The sequence below is a fragment of the Chiloscyllium punctatum genome, chromosome 36 (assembly GCF_047496795.1).
Source record: "Chiloscyllium punctatum isolate Juve2018m chromosome 36, sChiPun1.3, whole genome shotgun sequence".
Lineage (NCBI taxonomy): Eukaryota > Metazoa > Chordata > Chondrichthyes > Orectolobiformes > Hemiscylliidae > Chiloscyllium > Chiloscyllium punctatum.
Window position 1 is genome coordinate 18,699,566 of NC_092774.1, and position 17,725 is coordinate 18,717,290.

The window sequence follows — 17,725 nt, forward strand, 5'->3', positions numbered from 1 at the left end:
CTGCCGAGGACATGGAGGTCCTGGGCCTCCTTCACCGCCTCTCTCTCACCACCAGACGCCTGGAGGAAGAACGCCTCATCTTCCGCCTCGGAACACTTCAACCCCAGGGCATCAATGTGGACTTCAACAGCTTCCTCATTTCCCCTTCCCCCACCTCATCCTAGTTTCAAACTTCCAGCTCAGCACTGTCCCCATGACTTGTCGGGACTTGTCCGACCTGCCTATCTCCTTTTCCACCTATCCATTCCACCCTCTCCTCCTTGACCTATCACCTTCATCTCCTCCCCCACTCACCTATTGTACTCTATGCTACTCTCTCCCCACCCCCACCCTCCTCTAGCTTATCTCTCCACGCTTCAGGCTCACTGCCTTTATTCCTGATGAAGGGCTTTTGCCCGAAACGTCGATTTCGCTGCTCGTTGGATGCTGCCTGAACTGCTGTGCTCTTCCAGCACCACTAATCCAGTATTTGGTTTCCAGCATCTGCAGTCATTGTTTTTACCTCCAAGGAATATTGTCCGAACACCACATCCATCTAACAGTTGACCCGTTCCCCTTCACTGGGACTTTCTGCAGACCGACTGCCCCAGCTTGCTGTCAGTTTTTATTGATTCATTCTTGGGACATGCGTGTTGCCAGCAAGGTCCTTGGAATTTATTCGACCCCCCACCCCATGCCGGGCAGGTGGGGAGAATTCTCTCACTCCCCTGACTCATGCCTTGTCGATGGAGTGTCAGAGTTTGGGGAATTAGGAGGTGAAGAACTTGTAGCCCTCTGCTTGTCACCTCGCCACCGGTAGGTATGTGGATACCGACTTGACTCTTACTGCCGACCGGCCCCTTTCCAGGTCACAGGGTCTGAAGCGATTGACCTCACAATGTCCCCCCCATTGTTGGGAAGATGCTGACCTAACGGAAGATACTGCAATGGAGCCTTGACTCCAGCACCTTCCATCCAGCAACACTCAAGGCAAGGGAGAACAGCACCATGTTGGCGGTAAGTTTGTTCAGGCCTCTTTCAACCGACAGGGGAATGAAACTATATCTCTCAGTCTGCTGTGCGTCAGGACATTGTGTGTCAACGGTCAGGTGTCCCCTCTCCCTCAGGGAGATATCTGTACACTGACTGGTGTCTCTCAGTCCCCTCTCTCCCTCAGGGAGATATCTGTACACTGACTGGTGTCTCTCAGTCCCCTCTCTCTCTCAGGGAGATATCTGTACACTGACTGGTGTCTCTCAGTCCCCTCTCTCCCTCAGGGAGATATCTGTACACTGACTGGTGTCTGTCAGTCCCCTCTCTCCCTCAGGGAGATATCTGTACACTGACTGGTGTCTCTCAGTCCCCTCTCTCTCTCTCAGGGAGATATCTGTATACTGACTGGTGTCTCTCAGTCCCCTCTCTCTCTAAGGGAGATATCTGTACACTGACTGGTGTCTCTCAGTCCCCTCTCTCTCTCAGGGAGATATCTGTACACTGACTGGTGTCTCTCAGTCCCCTCTCTCTCAGGGAGATATCTGTACACTGACTGGTGTCTCTCAGTCCCCTCTCTCTCTCTCAGGGAGATATCTGTACACTGACTGGGGTCTCTCAGTCCCCTCTCTCTCCCTCAGGGGGATATCTGTACACTGACTAATGTCTCTCAGTCCCCCCTCTCTCTCTCTCTCTCTCTCTCTCTCTCAGGGAGATATCTGTACACTGACTGGTGTCTCTCAGTCCCCTCTCTCCCTCAGGGAGATATCTGTACACTGACTGGTGTCTCTCAGTCCCCTCTCTCTCTCAGGGAGATATCTGTACACTGACTGGTGTCTCTCAGTCCCCTCTCTCTCAGGGAGATATCTGTACACTGACTGGTGACTCTCAGTCCCCCTCCCCTCCCTCAGGGAGATATCTGTACGCTGACTGGTGTCTCTCAGTCCCCCCTCTCCCTCAGGGAGACATCTGTACACTGACTGGTGTCTCTCAGTCCCCTCTCTCTCAGGGAGATATCTGTACACTGACTGGTGTCTCTCAGACCCCTGTCTCCCTGAGGGAGACATCTGTACACTGTCTGTTGTCTCTCAGTCCCCCCTCTCTCTCTCTCTCAGGGAGATATCTGTACACTGACTGGTGTCTCTCAGTCCCCTCTCTCTCTCAGGGAGATATCTGTACACTGACTGGTGTCTCTCAGTCCCCTCTCTCACCCTCAGGGAGATATCTGTACACTGACTGGTGTCTCTCAGTCCCCTCTCTCTCTCTCTCAGGGAGATATCTGTACACTGACTGGTGTATCTCAGTCCCCTCTCTCTCTCAGGGAGATATCTGTACACTGACTGGTGTCTCTCAGTCCCCACTCTCTCTCAGGGAGATGTCTGTACACTGACTGGTGTCTCTCAGTCCCCTCTCCCTCAGGGAGATATCTGTACACTGACTGGTGTCTCTCAGTCCCCTCTCTCACCCTCAGGGAGATATCTGTACACTGACTGGTGTTTCTCAGTCCCCCCTCTCTCTCTCAGGGAGATATCTGTACACTGACTGGTGTCTCTCAGTCCCCTCTCTCTCTCAGGGAGATATCTGTACACTGACTGATGACTCTCAGTCCCCTCTCTCTCTCAGGGAGATATCTGTACACTGACTGGTGTCTCTCAGTCCCCTCTCCCTCAGGGAGATATCTGTACATTGACTGGTGTCTCTCAGTCCCCTCTCTCTCTCTCCCTCAGGGAGATATTTGTACACTGACTGGTGTCTCTCAGTCCCTCTCCCTCAGGAAGATATCTGAACACTGACTGGTGTCGCTTGGTCCCCCCTCTCTTTCTCAGGGAGATATTTGTACACTGACTGGCGTCTCTCAGTCCTCTCTCTCCCTCAGGGGGATATCTGTACACTGACTAATGTCTCTCAGTCCCCTCTCTCTCTCTCTCTCTCAGGGAGATATCTGTACACTGACTGGTGTCTCTCAGTCCCCTCTCTCTCCCTTAGGGAGATATCTGTACACTGACTGGTGTCTCTCAGTCCCCTCTCCCTCAGGGAGATATCTGTACATTGACTGGTGTCTCTCAGTCCCCTCTCTCCCTCAGGGAGATATCTGTACACTGACTGGTGTCTCTCAGTCCCCTCTCTCTCTCAGGGAGATATCTGTACACTGACTGGTGTCTCTCAGTCCCCTCTCTCTCAGGGAGATATCTGTACACTGACTGGTGTCTCTCAGTCCCCTCTCTCTCTCTCAGGGAGATATCTGTACACTGACTGGTGTCTCTCAGTCCCCTCTCTCTCAGGGAGATATCTGTACACTGACTGGTGTCTCTCAGTCCCCTCTCTCCCTCAGGGAGATATCTGTACACTGACTGGTGTCTCTCAGTCCCCTCTCTCTCTCTCAGGGAGATATCTGTGCACTGACTGGTGTCTCTCAGTCCCCTCTCCCTCTCTCAGGGAGATATCTGTATATTGACTGGTGTCTCTCAGTCCCCTCTCTCTCAGGGAGATATCTGTACACTGACTGGTGTCTCTCAGTCCCCTCTCTCTTCCTCAGGGAGATATCTGTACACTGACTGGTGTCTCTCAGTCCCCTCTCTCTCTCTCTCTCTCAGGGAGATATCTGTACACTGACTGGTGTCTCTCAGTCACCTCTCTCTCTCAGGGAGATACCTGTACACTGACTGGTGTCTCTCAGTCCCCTCTCCCTTAGGGAGATATCTGTACACTGACTGGTGTCTCTCAGTCCCCTCTCCCTCAGGGAGATATCTGTACACTGACTGGTGTCTCTCAGTCCCCTCTCCCTCAGGGAGATATGTGTACACGGTACACTGACCTGTGTAATTTGGGGCAGTGGCTCAGTGGTTAGCACTGCTGCCTCACATCGCCAGGTTCTAAGGTTCGATTGCAGCCTTGGGGTGACTGTCTGTGTACAGTTTGCACATTCTCCCCGTGTCTGTGTGTGTTTCCTCCGGGTGCTCCGGATCCTCCCACAGTCCAGTGATGTGCAGGTTAGGGTGGATTGGCCGTGCTAAATTACCCATAGTGCCCAGGCATGTGCAGGTTAGGGTGGATTGGCCATGTTAAATTACCCATAGTGCCCAGGGATGTGCAGGTTAGGGTGGATTGGCCATGCTAAATTACCCATAGTGCCCAGGGATGTGCAGGTTAGGGTGGATTGGCCGTGCTAAATTTCTCATAGTGCCCAGGGATGTGCAGGTTAGGGTGGATTGGCCGTGCTAAATTACCCATTGTGCCCAGGGATGTGCAGGTTAGGGTGGATTGGCCATGCCAAATTACCCATAGTGCCCAGGGATGTGCAGGTTAGGGTGAATTGGCCGTGCTAAATTACCCATAATGCCCAGGGGTGTGCAGGTTAGGGTGGATTGACCGTGCTAAATTACCCATAGTGCCCAGGGATGTGCAGGTTAGGGTGGGTTGGCCGTGCTAAATTACCCATAGTGACAGGGATGTGTCGGTTAGAGTGGATTGGCCGTGCTAAATTACCCATGATGCCCAGGGATGTGCAGGTACGGGTGAATTGGCCATTCTAAATTTCCCATAGTGCCCAGGGGTGTGCAGGTTAGCGTCGATTGGCCATGCTAAATTACCCATAGTGCCCAGGGATGTGCAGGTTAGGGTGGATTGGCCGTGCTAAATTACCCATAGTGCCCAGGGATGTGTAGGTTAGGGTGGATTGGTCGTGCTAAATTACCCATAGTGCCCAGTGATGTGTAGGTTAGGGTGGATTGGCCATGCTATATTACCCATAGTGCCCAAGGATGTGCAGGTTAGGGTGGATTGGCCATGCTAAATTACCCTGGTGTGGAGGGATGAGTTGGTTAAATGCAATAGTCAGATGTAAATGTAGAGCATAAAGGAAGGGTTCATTCGTCTTTGGAGGGTCGGTGTGGAGTTGTTGGGCCGAAGGGTCTGTTTCCACTATGTGGGGATTCTCTGACGTCTCTGCCCTTTCAACCTGCTCTACCGTTTAATCGATGCGTGACTCATGTAAGTGATGCCAACTCCAATTTCTGATCTGCCCTGATAACTTGCCCGTTTCTTGTCGACCAATTATCTATCTCCCTCAGACTTGCATCACTTCAATGAGCCACTCTCCTGTGTTGCCTGGGGAACGGAAGGCCAGAGACTCCACCTGCTCTGAGAGAGAGAAAAAAATTTGCACATCTTCACCTTGAACATCAGCCCTCATATTGTTCAATTGGGTCCTCTTGTTCCAATATCTCCTGCGAGACGAAACATCCGCTCAGAATGAGGGCCAAACTGTCTCTTCCTCCCCACAGCGAGGATAAGGGCTCTTTGCTGTACATTCTCATTTTGGGAGTTGACCCTTTTCGGGCTCCTTTCTCATCTGCAATGATCCTGCTGCAAACGATGCATTCCCGCAGTAACATCTCCTTCTGTGATTATCTTGAAATCTGTTGATATGTTGTCATGCAGAGGGACCTGGCAGTCCTTGTGCGCATACCACAAAGAGTGGGTTTACAGGTGCAGCAGGTAATGGAGAAGGCAAATGGAATATTGTCCTTCGTCGTGAGTGAGACGGAGTTTATAAACAGGGAGGTTATGCTGCAACTGTACACGGTGCTGGTGAGGCCGTACCTGGAGTACTGTGTACAGTTTAGGCCTCCTTACTTGAGAGAGGATGTACTAGCCCTGGAGGGGGGCACACAGGAGGTGACTCGGTTGATTCCGGAGTTGAGAGGGTTTAGCGGGTTTTGCGAAGATTTGTAGCCCAGGTTGAGGTTCTGGATGTGGGTTTGCTCGGTGAGCTGGAAGGTCTGTTTTCAGATGTTTCGTCACCGTACTAGGTAACATCTTCAGTGGGCCTCTGGACGAAGCGCTGCTGATAATTCCTGCTTTGTTTGGGTTTCTTTGGGCTGGTGATGACATTGCCGGTGGTGGTGTCATTTCCTGTGGTGAAGTCACTTCCTGTTCCTTTTCTCAGGTGGGAGGTGGTAAATGGGGTCTAACTCGATGTGTTTGTTGATCGAGTTCCAGTTGGAATGCTATGCTTCTAGGAACTCTCGTGCGTGTCTCTGTTTGGTTTGTCCCAGGAGGGTTGGCTAATGAGGAGAGATTGAGTAGACTGGGACGATCGAGAAGAATTGAGGGGGCGGTGGGGAATCTTGTAGAAACATAGAAAATGATTGAAGGGAATGAGATATGTCAGAAAAAGGGAGGTTGTTCCCACTGGTGAGTGAAACCAGAACTAGGGGACATAACCTCAAAATAAGGAGGAGAAGATTTAAGGAGCAACACTTCTCCCAAAGGGCTGCGAATCTGTGGAATTCCTGACCCAGTGAAGCAGTTGAGGCAACCTGATTGGATGTTTTTAAGGCTAGATTTTTGACCATTGAAGAAATTAGAGTTGATTAGATTCCCTGCAGTGCAGAAACAGGCCCTTCGGCCCAACCAGTCCACACCGACCGTCCGAACAGTAACTCACCCCGACCCATTAACTTCTGACTAATGCACCTAGCACTATGAACAATCCACCCTAACCTGCAAATCCCTGGGCACTATGGGTAATTTAGCATGGCCAATCCACCCTAACCTACACATCCCTGGGCACTATGGGTAATTTAGCATGGCCAATCCACCCTAACCTACACATCCCTGGGCACTATGGGCAATTTAGCACGGCCAATCCACCCTAACCTGCACATCCCTGGGCACTATGGGTAATGTAGCACGGCCAATCCACCCTAACCTGCAAATCCCTGGGCACTATGGGCAATTTAGCATGGCCAATCTACCCTAACCTGCACATCCCTGGGCACTATGGGTAATTTAGCATGGCCAATCCACCCTAACCTGCACATCCCTGGGCACTATGCGTAATTTAGCATGGCCAATCCACCCTAACCTGCAAATCCCTGGACACTATGGGCAATTTAGCACGGCCAATCCACCCTAACCTGCACATCCCTGGGCACTATGGGTAATGTAGCACGGCCAATCCACCCTAACCTGCAAATCCCTGGGCACTATGGGTAATGTAGCACGGCCAATCCACCCTAACCTGCAAATCCCTGGGCACAATGGGCAATTTAGCATGGCCAATCCACCCTAACCTGCACATCCCTGGGCACTATGGGTAATTTAGCATGGCCAATCCACCCTAACCTGCACATCCCTGGGCACTATGGGTAATTTAGCACGGCTAATCCACCCTAAGCTGCACATCTTTGGAGTGTGGGAGGAAACCGGAGCACCCGGAGGAAACCCACGCAGACACGGGGGGAGAATGTGCAAACTCCGCACAGACATTCCGAGGCTGGAATCAAACCTGGGACCCTGGTGCTGTGAGGCAGCACTGAGCCCCTATGCCGCCCCATGTTGTGAGTGGGCGGGTAAGGGGACCTGAGCCCATGTCAAAGATCAGCCTTGATCTTATTGAATGGCGGAGCAGGCTTGTATGCCCAGATGGCCTACTCCTGCGCTGAGCTCTTCTGCTCTTCTGGAGATAAGGTCGCACAAATCTCAAAGACGATGTTCATTCATATTATTCAATCTTGCAGCACGTCCAAGACTAAGATGTTTCTGTTCATTTCTGAGAGAGTAAATCTCCAAAAATCTGTTCCCAACATGTCATAATAGGGCAACCTGAACGGACAAAGTTGACATTAAATAATACAAACACACTAGATGATGCCCAAGGTTGAAGTTTGAAAATCCAGCGACTGGCTCTGGGGTAAACTACTTTCTCGGGGGAAATATCGAGTAAGTAGAATGATTTCAGCTTCCCACAGTGGGGCAGCACCAAGTACCCGGGTTTGATTCCCGCTCAGGGCAACTGTCTGTGTGGAGTGCGCATATTCTCCCCATATCTGCGTGGGTTTCCTCCCACAGTCCATAAAATGTGCAGGTCAGAGTGGATTGGCCATGCTAAATTACCCATAGTGCCCAGGGATGTGCAGGTTAGGGTGGATTGGCCATGCTAAATTACCCATAGTGCCCAGGGATGTGCAGGTTAGGGTGGATTGGCCATGCTAAATTACCCATAGTGCCCAGGGATGTACAGGTTACGGTGGATTGGCCATGCTAAATTACACACAGTGCCCAGGGATGTGCAGCTTAGGGGAGATTGGCCGTGCTAAATTACCCATAGTTCCCTGAGATGTGTACATTTAGGGTGGATTGGCTGAGCTAAATTATCCACAGTGCCCAGGGATGCACAGGCTAGGGTGGATTGGCCATGCTAAATTACCCATAGTGCCCAGGGATGTGCAGGTTAGGGTGGATTGGCCATGCTAAATTACCCATAGTGCCCAGGGATGTGCAGGTTAGGGTGGATTGGCTGTGCTAAATTACCAATAGTGCCCAGTGATGTGCAGGATAGGGTGGATTGGCCATGGTAAATTACCCATAGTGCCCAGAGATGTACAGGTTAGGGTGGATTGGCCAGGCTACATTACCCATAGTGCTCAGGGATGTGTAGGTTAGGGTGGATAGGCCATGCTAAATTACACAAAGTGCCTAGGGATGTCCAGGTTTGGGTGGATTGGCCATGCTAACTTACCCATAGTCCCCAGGGATGTGCAGGTGAGTGTGGATTGGCCATGCTAAATTACCTATAGTGCCCAGGGATGTGCAGGTTTGGGTAGATTGGCCGTGCTAAATTACCCATAGTGGCCAGGGATGTGCAGTTTAGGGTAGATTGGCCATGCTAAATTACCCATAGTGCCGAGGGATGTGCAGGTTAGGGTGTATTGGCCGTGATAACTTATCCATAGTGCCCAGGGATGTGTGAATTAGGGTGGATTGGCCGTGCTAAATTACCCACAGTGCCCAGGGATGTGTCGATTAGGGTGGATTGGCCATACTAAATTACCCATAGTGCTCAGGGATGTGCAGGTGAGGGTGGATGTGCCATGCTAAATTACCCATAGTGCCCAGGGATGTGCAGGTTAGGGTGGATTGGTCAGGCTACATTACCCGTAGTGCTCAGGGATGTGTAGGTTAGGGTGGATTGGCCATGCTAAATTACCCATCGTTCCCAGGGATGTGCAGGTTAGGGTGGATTGGCTCTGCTAAATTACCCATAGTGCCCAGAGATGTACAGATTAGGGTGGATTGGCCAGGCTACATTACCCATAGTGCTCAGGGATGTGTAGGTTAGGGTGGATAGGCCATGCTAAATTACCCATAGTGCCCAGGGATGTGCAGTTTAGGGGAGATTGGCAGTCCTAAATTACCCATAGTGCCCAGGGATGTGCAGGTTGAGGTGGATTGGCCATGCTAAATTACCCATAGTGCCGAGGGATGTGCAGGTTAGGGTGGATTGGCTCTGCTAAATTACCCATAGTGCCCAGAGATGTACAGGTTAGGGTGGATTGGCCAGGCTACATTACCCATAGTGCTCAGGGATGTGTAGGTTAGGGTGGATAGGCCATGCTAAATTACCCATAGTGCCCAGGGATGTACAGGTTAGGGTGGTTTGGCCATGCTAAATTACCCATAGTGCCCAGTGAAGTGCAGGTTTGGGTAGATTGGCCGTGCTAAATTACCCATAGTGCCCAGTGATGTATCTGTTCGGGTAGATTGGCCATGCTAAATTACCCATAGTGCCCAGGGATGTGCAGGTTAGGGTGGATTGGCCATGCTAAATTACCCATAGTGCCCAGGGATGTGCAGTTTAGGGTAGATTGGCAGTCCTAAATTACCCATAGTGCCCAGGGATGTGCAGGTTGAGGTGGATTGGCCAAGCTAAATTACCCATAGTGCCGAGGGATGTGCAGGTTAGGGTGGATTGGCTGTGCTAAATTACCCATAGTGCCCAGAGATGTACAGGTTAGGGTGGTTTGGCCATGATAAATTACCCATAGTGCCCAGTGAAGTGCAGGTTTGGGTAGATTGGCCGTGCTAAATTACCCATAGTGCCCAGTGATGTATCTGTTCGGGTGGATTGGCCGTGCTAAATTACCCATAGTGCCCAGGGATGTGCAGGTTTGGGTGGATTGGCCATGCTACATTACCCATAGTGCTCAGGGATGTGTAGGTTCGGCTGGATTGGCCATGCTACATTCCCCATAGTGTTATGTGCATTAGTCAGAGGGAAATGGGTCTGGGCGGGTTACTCTCGAGAGTCTCGGTATGGAGTTGTTGGGCTGAAGGGGAGAGATACAGGGGGTTGTGGTGTTGGGGGGGTGTGATGGGTGGGGGATGGATGGTGGGGGATGGGTTGGGGGGGTGATGGTTGGGGGGGTGGGGGGGATGGTGGGGGATTTGGGGGTGTGGGGGGGTGGGGGGGGATGTGGGGGTGGGGGGATGGGGGATTGGGGGAGCTGGGGGGAGGATGGGTGGGGCTGATGCGGGTGGGTGGTGGGGGGAATGGGGGATGGTGGGAGGGATGGGGGACTGGTGGGGTGGATGGGGGACTGGTGGCGGGGGAATGGTGGGGGCGGGGATCGTGGGGCTGGTGGGGGGGATGGTGGGGGCGGGAATGGGGGGGATGGGGGCCATGGGGGGGGATGGTGGTGGGGGGGGGTGGATGGGGGGGATGGGGGGAGGTAACGGGGAGATGGGGGCGATGGTGGGGGGTGGGGGATGGTGGGGGGTAATGTGTGGGGGGGGTGGGGAATGGTGGGGGGGGTTTGGGGTAGGTGGTGCGGTTGATGTTGGGGAATGGGGATGTGGGGGGGAATGGTGGGTGGGGGATGGGGGGAATGGTGGGTGGGGGATGGGGGGGATGGTGGGTGGGATGGGGGGGATGGTGGGGGGGATGGGGTGGGGAATGGGTGAATGTGGGGTGGTGGGTGGGAATGGGGGTGGGGAGAGATGGTGGGGGGGATGGGGGTAGGTGGTGGTGGGGATGTGGGGAAATGGGGAGGATGTGGGGGGTGGGGGGGAATGGTGGGTGGGGGATGGGGGGAGATGGTGGGGATTGGGGAAGGGGGGGTGCGGAGTGGATGGGGTGGTTCCTGTTGAGCAAGCTGGTGCTGACCACCCGGGATCCTGCTGTGCTTTGATGCAGAGTCGACTGCGTCTGAGGGAACGCGAACGCATGCAGGCTGAGCAGAAGCGGGAGCAGCGAGCTGTCCAGCCTCTGGCACGTCCCACTGGTTACACCAGCCAGAACTACGACAGGCCATGGATCAACGGCATGTCCACCAGCAGAAAGGTACTCGGGTCAGGGGCTGCGGGGGGACATAGTTATCTCAGTGTGGACTGCGGACAACCACAAACCCTTGTCGACATGAGAGAGAGAGGTCGTCACCTCCATAATTAAGAGCGAATAGTCAAACCTTGTGGATATTAGACAGTTGGAGTCCCCAATGTATATCGTGAGGAATAGTCGACTCTTGTGAATATTCTCAACTTCGAGATTGCAGAATATACATTACACAAGTAACAGCCGTTCGTGGAGATTATAATGTTATAGCCTCCTCGATATATTATAGATAATAACAGCCCCTCGTGGATATTATAAAGCAGCAATCTCTCTATATTATAGAGAATAACTACCACTTGTGGGTATTATACAACTGTGGTCTCTGTATATTATACATAATAACAGCCCCTCGTGGATATTATAAAGCAGCAATCTCTCTATATTATAGAGAATAACTACCACTTGTGGGTATTATACAACTGTAGTCTCTGTATATTATACATAATAACAGCCCCTTGTGGATATTATAAAGCTGTAGTCTCCATATATTATACACAATAACAGCCCCTTGTGGATATTATAAAGCTGTAGTCTCCATATATTATACACAATAACAGCCCCTTGTGGATATTATAAAGCTGTAGTCTCTATATATTGTACACAATAACAGCCCCTTGTGGATATTATAAAGCTGTAGTCTCTATATATTATACACAATAACAGCCCCTTGTGGATATTGTAAAGCTGTAGTTTCTATATATTATACACAATAACAGCTCCTTGTGGATATTATAAAGTTGTAGTCTCTATATATTATACACAACAACAGCCCCTTGTGGATATTATAAAGCTGTAGTCTCTGTATATTATACACAATAACAGCTCCTTGTGGATATTATAAAGCTGTAGTCTCTATATATTATACACAATAACAGTCCCTTGTCGATATTATAAAGTTGTAGTCTCTATATATTATACATAATAACAGCCCCTTGTGGATATTATAAAGTTGTAGTCTCTATATATTATACACAATAACAGCCCCTTGTGGATATTATAAAGTTGTAGTCTCTATATATTATACACAATAATAGTCCCTTGTGGATATTATAAAGTTGTAGTCTCTATATATTATACACAATAACAGCCCCTTGTGGATATTATAAAGCTGTAGTCTCTGTATATTATACACAATAACAGTCCCTTGTGGATATTATAAAGCTGTAGTCTCTATATATTATACACAATAACAGCTCCTTGTGGATATTACAAAGCTGTAGTCTCTATATATTATACACAATAACAGCCCCTTGTCGATATTATAAAGTTGTAGTCTCTATATATTATACAGAATAACAGCCCCTTGTGGATATTATAAAGCTGTAGTCTCTATATATTATACACAATAACAGCCCCTTGTGGATATTATAAAGCTGTCATCTCTATATATTATACACAATAACTGTCCCTTGTGGATATTATAAAGCTGTAGTCTCTATATATTATACACAATAACAGCCCCTTGTGGGTATTATAAAGCTGTAGTCTCTGTATATTATACACAATAACAGCCCCTTGTGGATATTATAAAGTTGTAGTCTCTATATATTATACAGAATAACAGCCCCTTGTAGATATTATAAAGCTTAAGTCTCTATATATTATACACAATAACAGCCCCTTGTGGATATTATAAAGTTGTAGTCTCCATATATTATACACAATAACAGCCCCTTGTGGATATTATAAAGCTGTAGTCTCTGTATATTAGACACAATAACAGCCCCTTGTGGATGTTATAAAGCTGTAGTCTCTATATATTATACATAATAACAGCTCCTTGTCGATATTATAAAGCTGTAGTCTCTGTATATTATACACAATAACAGCCCCTTGTGGATATTATAAAGTTGTAGTCTCCATATATTATACACAATAACAGCCCCTTGTGGATATTATAAAGCTGTCATCTCTATATATTATACACAATAACAGTCCCTTGTGGATATGATAAAGCTGTAGTCTCTATATATTATACACAATAACAGCCCCTTGTGGGTATTATAAAGCTGTAGTCTCTGTATATTATACACAATAACAGCCCCTTGTGGATATTATAAAGCTGTAGTCTCTATATATTATACACAATAACAGCCCCTTGTGGATATTATAAAGTTGTAGTCTCTATATATTATACACAATAACAGACCCTTGTGGATATTATAAAGCTGTAGTCTCTATATATTATACACAATAACAGCCCCTTGTGGATATTATAAAGTTGTAGTCTCCATATATTATACACAATAACAGCCCCTTGTGGATATTATAAAGCTGTATTCTCTGTATATTAGACACAATAACAGCCCCTTGTGGATGTTATAAAGCTGTAGTCTCTATATATTATACATAATAACAGCTCCTTGTCGATACTATAAAGCTGTAGTCTCTATATATTATACATAATAACAGCTCCTTGTGGATATTATAAAGCTGTAGTCTCTATATATTATACACAATAACAGCCCCTTGTGGATATTATAAAGCTGTATTCTCTGTATATTAGACACAATAACAGCCCCTTGTGGATGTTATAAAGCTGTAGTCTCTATATATTATACATAATAACAGCTCCTTGTCGATACTATAAAGCTGTAGTCTCTATATATTATACACAATAACAGCCCCTTGTGGATATTATAAAGCTGTATTCTCTGTATATTAGACACAATAACAGCCCCTTGTGGATGTTATAAAGCTGTAGTCTCTATATATTATACATAATAACAGCTCCTTGTCGATACTATAAAGCTGTAGTCTCTATATATTATACATAATAACAGCTCCTTGTGGATATTATAAAGCTGTAGTCTCTATATATTATACACAATAACAGTCCCTTGTGGATATGATAAAGCTGTAGTCTCTATATATTATACACAATAACAGCCCCTTGTGGGTATTATAAAGCTGTAGTCTCTGTATATTATACACAATAACAGCCCCTTGTGGATATTATAAAGCTGTAGTCTCTATATATTATACACAATAACAGCCCCTTGTGGATATTATAAAGTTGTAGTCTCTATATATTATACACAATAACAGACCCTTGTGGATATTATAAAGCTGTAGTCTCTATATATTATACACAATAACAGCCCCTTGTGGATATTATAAAGTTGTAGTCTCCATATATTATACACAATAACAGCCCCTTGTGGATATTATAAAGCTGTATTCTCTGTATATTAGACACAATAACAGCCCCTTGTGGATGTTATAAAGCTGTAGTCTCTATATATTATACATAATAACAGCTCCTTGTCGATACTATAAAGCTGTAGTCTCTATATATTATACACAATAACAGCCCCTTGTGGATATTATAAAGCTGTATTCTCTGTATATTAGACACAATAACAGCCCCTTGTGGATGTTATAAAGCTGTAGTCTCTATATATTATACATAATAACAGCTCCTTGTCGATACTATAAAGCTGTAGTCTCTATATATTATACATAATAACAGCTCCTTGTGGATATTATAAAGCTGTAGTCTCTATATATTATACACAATAACAGCCCCTTGTGGATATTATAAAGCTGTAGTCTCTATATATTATACACAATAACAGTCCCTTGTGGATATTATAAAGCTGTAGTCTCTATATATTATACACAATAACAGCCCCTTGTGGGTATTATAAAGCTGTAGTTTCTGTATATTATACACAATAACAGCCCCTTGTGGATATTATAAAGTTGTAGTCTCTATATATTATACACAATAACAGCCCCTTGTGGATATTATAAAGCTGCAGTCTCTATATATTATACACAATAACAGCCCCTTGTGGATATTATAAAGTTGTAGTCTCCATATATTATACACAATAACAGCCCCTTGTGGATATTATAAAGCTGTAGTCTCTGTATATTAGACATAATAACAGCCCCTTGTGGATGTTATAAAGCTGTAGTCTCTATATATTATACATAAAAGCAGCTCCTTGTCGATATTATAAAGCTGTAGTCTCTATATATTATACATAATAACAGCTCCTTGTCGATATTATAAAGCTGTAGTCTCTGTATATTATACACAATAACAGACCCTTGTCGATATTATAAAGCTGTAGTCTCTATATATTATACACAATAACAGCTCCTTGTGGATATTACAAAGCTGTAGTCTCTATATATTATACACAATAACAGCCCCTTGTCGATATTATAAAGTTGTAGTCTCTATATATTATACAGAATAACAGCCCCTTGTGGATATTATAAAGCTGTAGTCTCTATATATTATACACAATAACAGCCCCTTGTGGATATTATAAAGCTGTCATCTCTATATATTATACACAATAACTGTCCCTTGTGGATATTATAAAGCTGTAGTCTCTATATATTATACACAATAACAGCCCCTTGTGGGTATTATAAAGCTGTAGTCTCTGTATATTATACACAATAACAGCCCCTTGTGGATATTATAAAGTTGTAGTCTCTATATATTATACAGAATAACAGCCCCTTGTAGATATTATAAAGCTTAAGTCTCTATATATTATACACAATAACAGCCCCTTGTGGATATTATAAAGTTGTAGTCTCCATATATTATACACAATAACAGCCCCTTGTGGATATTATAAAGCTGTAGTCTCTGTATATTAGACACAATAACAGCCCCTTGTGGATGTTATAAAGCTGTAGTCTCTATATATTATACATAATAACAGCTCCTTGTCGATATTATAAAGCTGTAGTCTCTGTATATTATACACAATAACAGCCCCTTGTGGATATTATAAAGTTGTAGTCTCCATATATTATACACAATAACAGCCCCTTGTGGATATTATAAAGCTGTCATCTCTATATATTATACACAATAACAGTCCCTTGTGGATATGATAAAGCTGTAGTCTCTATATATTATACACAATAACAGCCCCTTGTGGGTATTATAAAGCTGTAGTCTCTGTATATTATACACAATAACAGCCCCTTGTGGATATTATAAAGCTGTAGTCTCTATATATTATACACAATAACAGCCCCTTGTGGATATTATAAAGTTGTAGTCTCTATATATTATACACAATAACAGACCCTTGTGGATATTATAAAGCTGTAGTCTCTATATATTATACACAATAACAGCCCCTTGTGGATATTATAAAGTTGTAGTCTCCATATATTATACACAATAACAGCCCCTTGTGGATATTATAAAGCTGTATTCTCTGTATATTAGACACAATAACAGCCCCTTGTGGATGTTATAAAGCTGTAGTCTCTATATATTATACATAATAACAGCTCCTTGTCGATACTATAAAGCTGTAGTCTCTATATATTATACATAATAACAGCTCCTTGTGGATATTATAAAGCTGTAGTCTCTATATATTATACACAATAACAGCCCCTTGTGGATATTATAAAGCTGTAGTCTCTATATATTATACACAATAACAGCCCCTTGTGGATATTATAAAGCTGTAGTCTCTATATATTATACACAATAACAGTCCCTTGTGGATATTATAAAGCTGTAGTCTCTATATATTATACACAATAACAGCCCCTTGTGGATATTATAAAGTTGTAGTCTCTATATATTATACACAATAACAGCCCCTTGTGGATATTATAAAGCTGTAGTCTCTATATATTATACACAATAACAGCCCCTTGTGGATATTATAAAGTTGTAGTCTCCATATATTATACACAATAACAGCCCCTTGTGGATATTATAAAGCTGTAGTCTCTGTATATTAGACATAATAACAGCCCCTTGTGGATGTTATAAAGCTGTAGTCTCTATATATTATACATAAAAGCAGCTCCTTGTCGATATTATAAAGCTGTAGTCTCTATATATTATACATAATAACAGCTCCTTGTCGATATTATAAAGCTGTAGTCTCTGTATATTATACACAATAACAGACCCTTGTCGATATTATAAAGCTGTAGTCTCTGTATATTATACACAATAACAGCCCCTTGTGGATATTATAAAGCTGTAGTCTCTATATATTATACACAATAACAGCCCCTTGTGGATATTATAAAGTTGTAATCTCTATATATTATACAGAATAACAGCCCCTTGTGGATATTATAAAGCTGTAGTCTCTATATATTATACACAATAACAGCCCCTTGTGGATATAAAGCTGTAGTCTCTATATATTATACACAATAACAGCCCCTTGTGGATATTATAAAGCTGTCATCTCTATATATTATACACAATAACAGTCCCTTGTGGATATGATAAAGCTGTAGTCTCTATATATTATACACAATAACAGCCCCTTGTGGGTATTATAAAGCTGTAGTCTCTGTATATTATACACAATAACAGCCCCTTGTGGATATTATAAAGCTGTAGTCTCTATATATTATACACAATAACAGCCCCTTGTGGATATTATAAAGTTGTAGTCTCTATATATTATACACAATAACAGACCCTTGTGGATATTATAAAGCTGTAGTCTCTATATATTATACACAATAACAGCCCCTTGTGGATATTATAAAGTTGTAGTCTCCATATATTATACACAATAACAGCCCCTTGTGGATATTATAAAGCTGTAGTCTCTGTAT

The 17,725-nt window shown here is 45.2% G+C and overlaps 1 protein-coding gene across 1 annotated transcript in view; it reads left to right on the plus strand.

Annotated features, from left to right (window-relative positions):
* Nucleotides 1-549: 549 nt before the first annotated feature.
* LOC140460024 (uncharacterized) overlaps nucleotides 550-17,725 on the plus strand; it is a 144,616-nt gene continuing 127,440 nt past the window's right edge. The window contains exons 1-2 of the mRNA XM_072554430.1: nucleotides 550-996; nucleotides 10,949-11,095. Coding sequence (XP_072410531.1) covers nucleotides 988-996; nucleotides 10,949-11,095 — 156 coding nt within the window. The 5' untranslated portion in view covers nucleotides 550-987. The remainder of the gene's footprint in view (nucleotides 997-10,948; nucleotides 11,096-17,725) is intronic.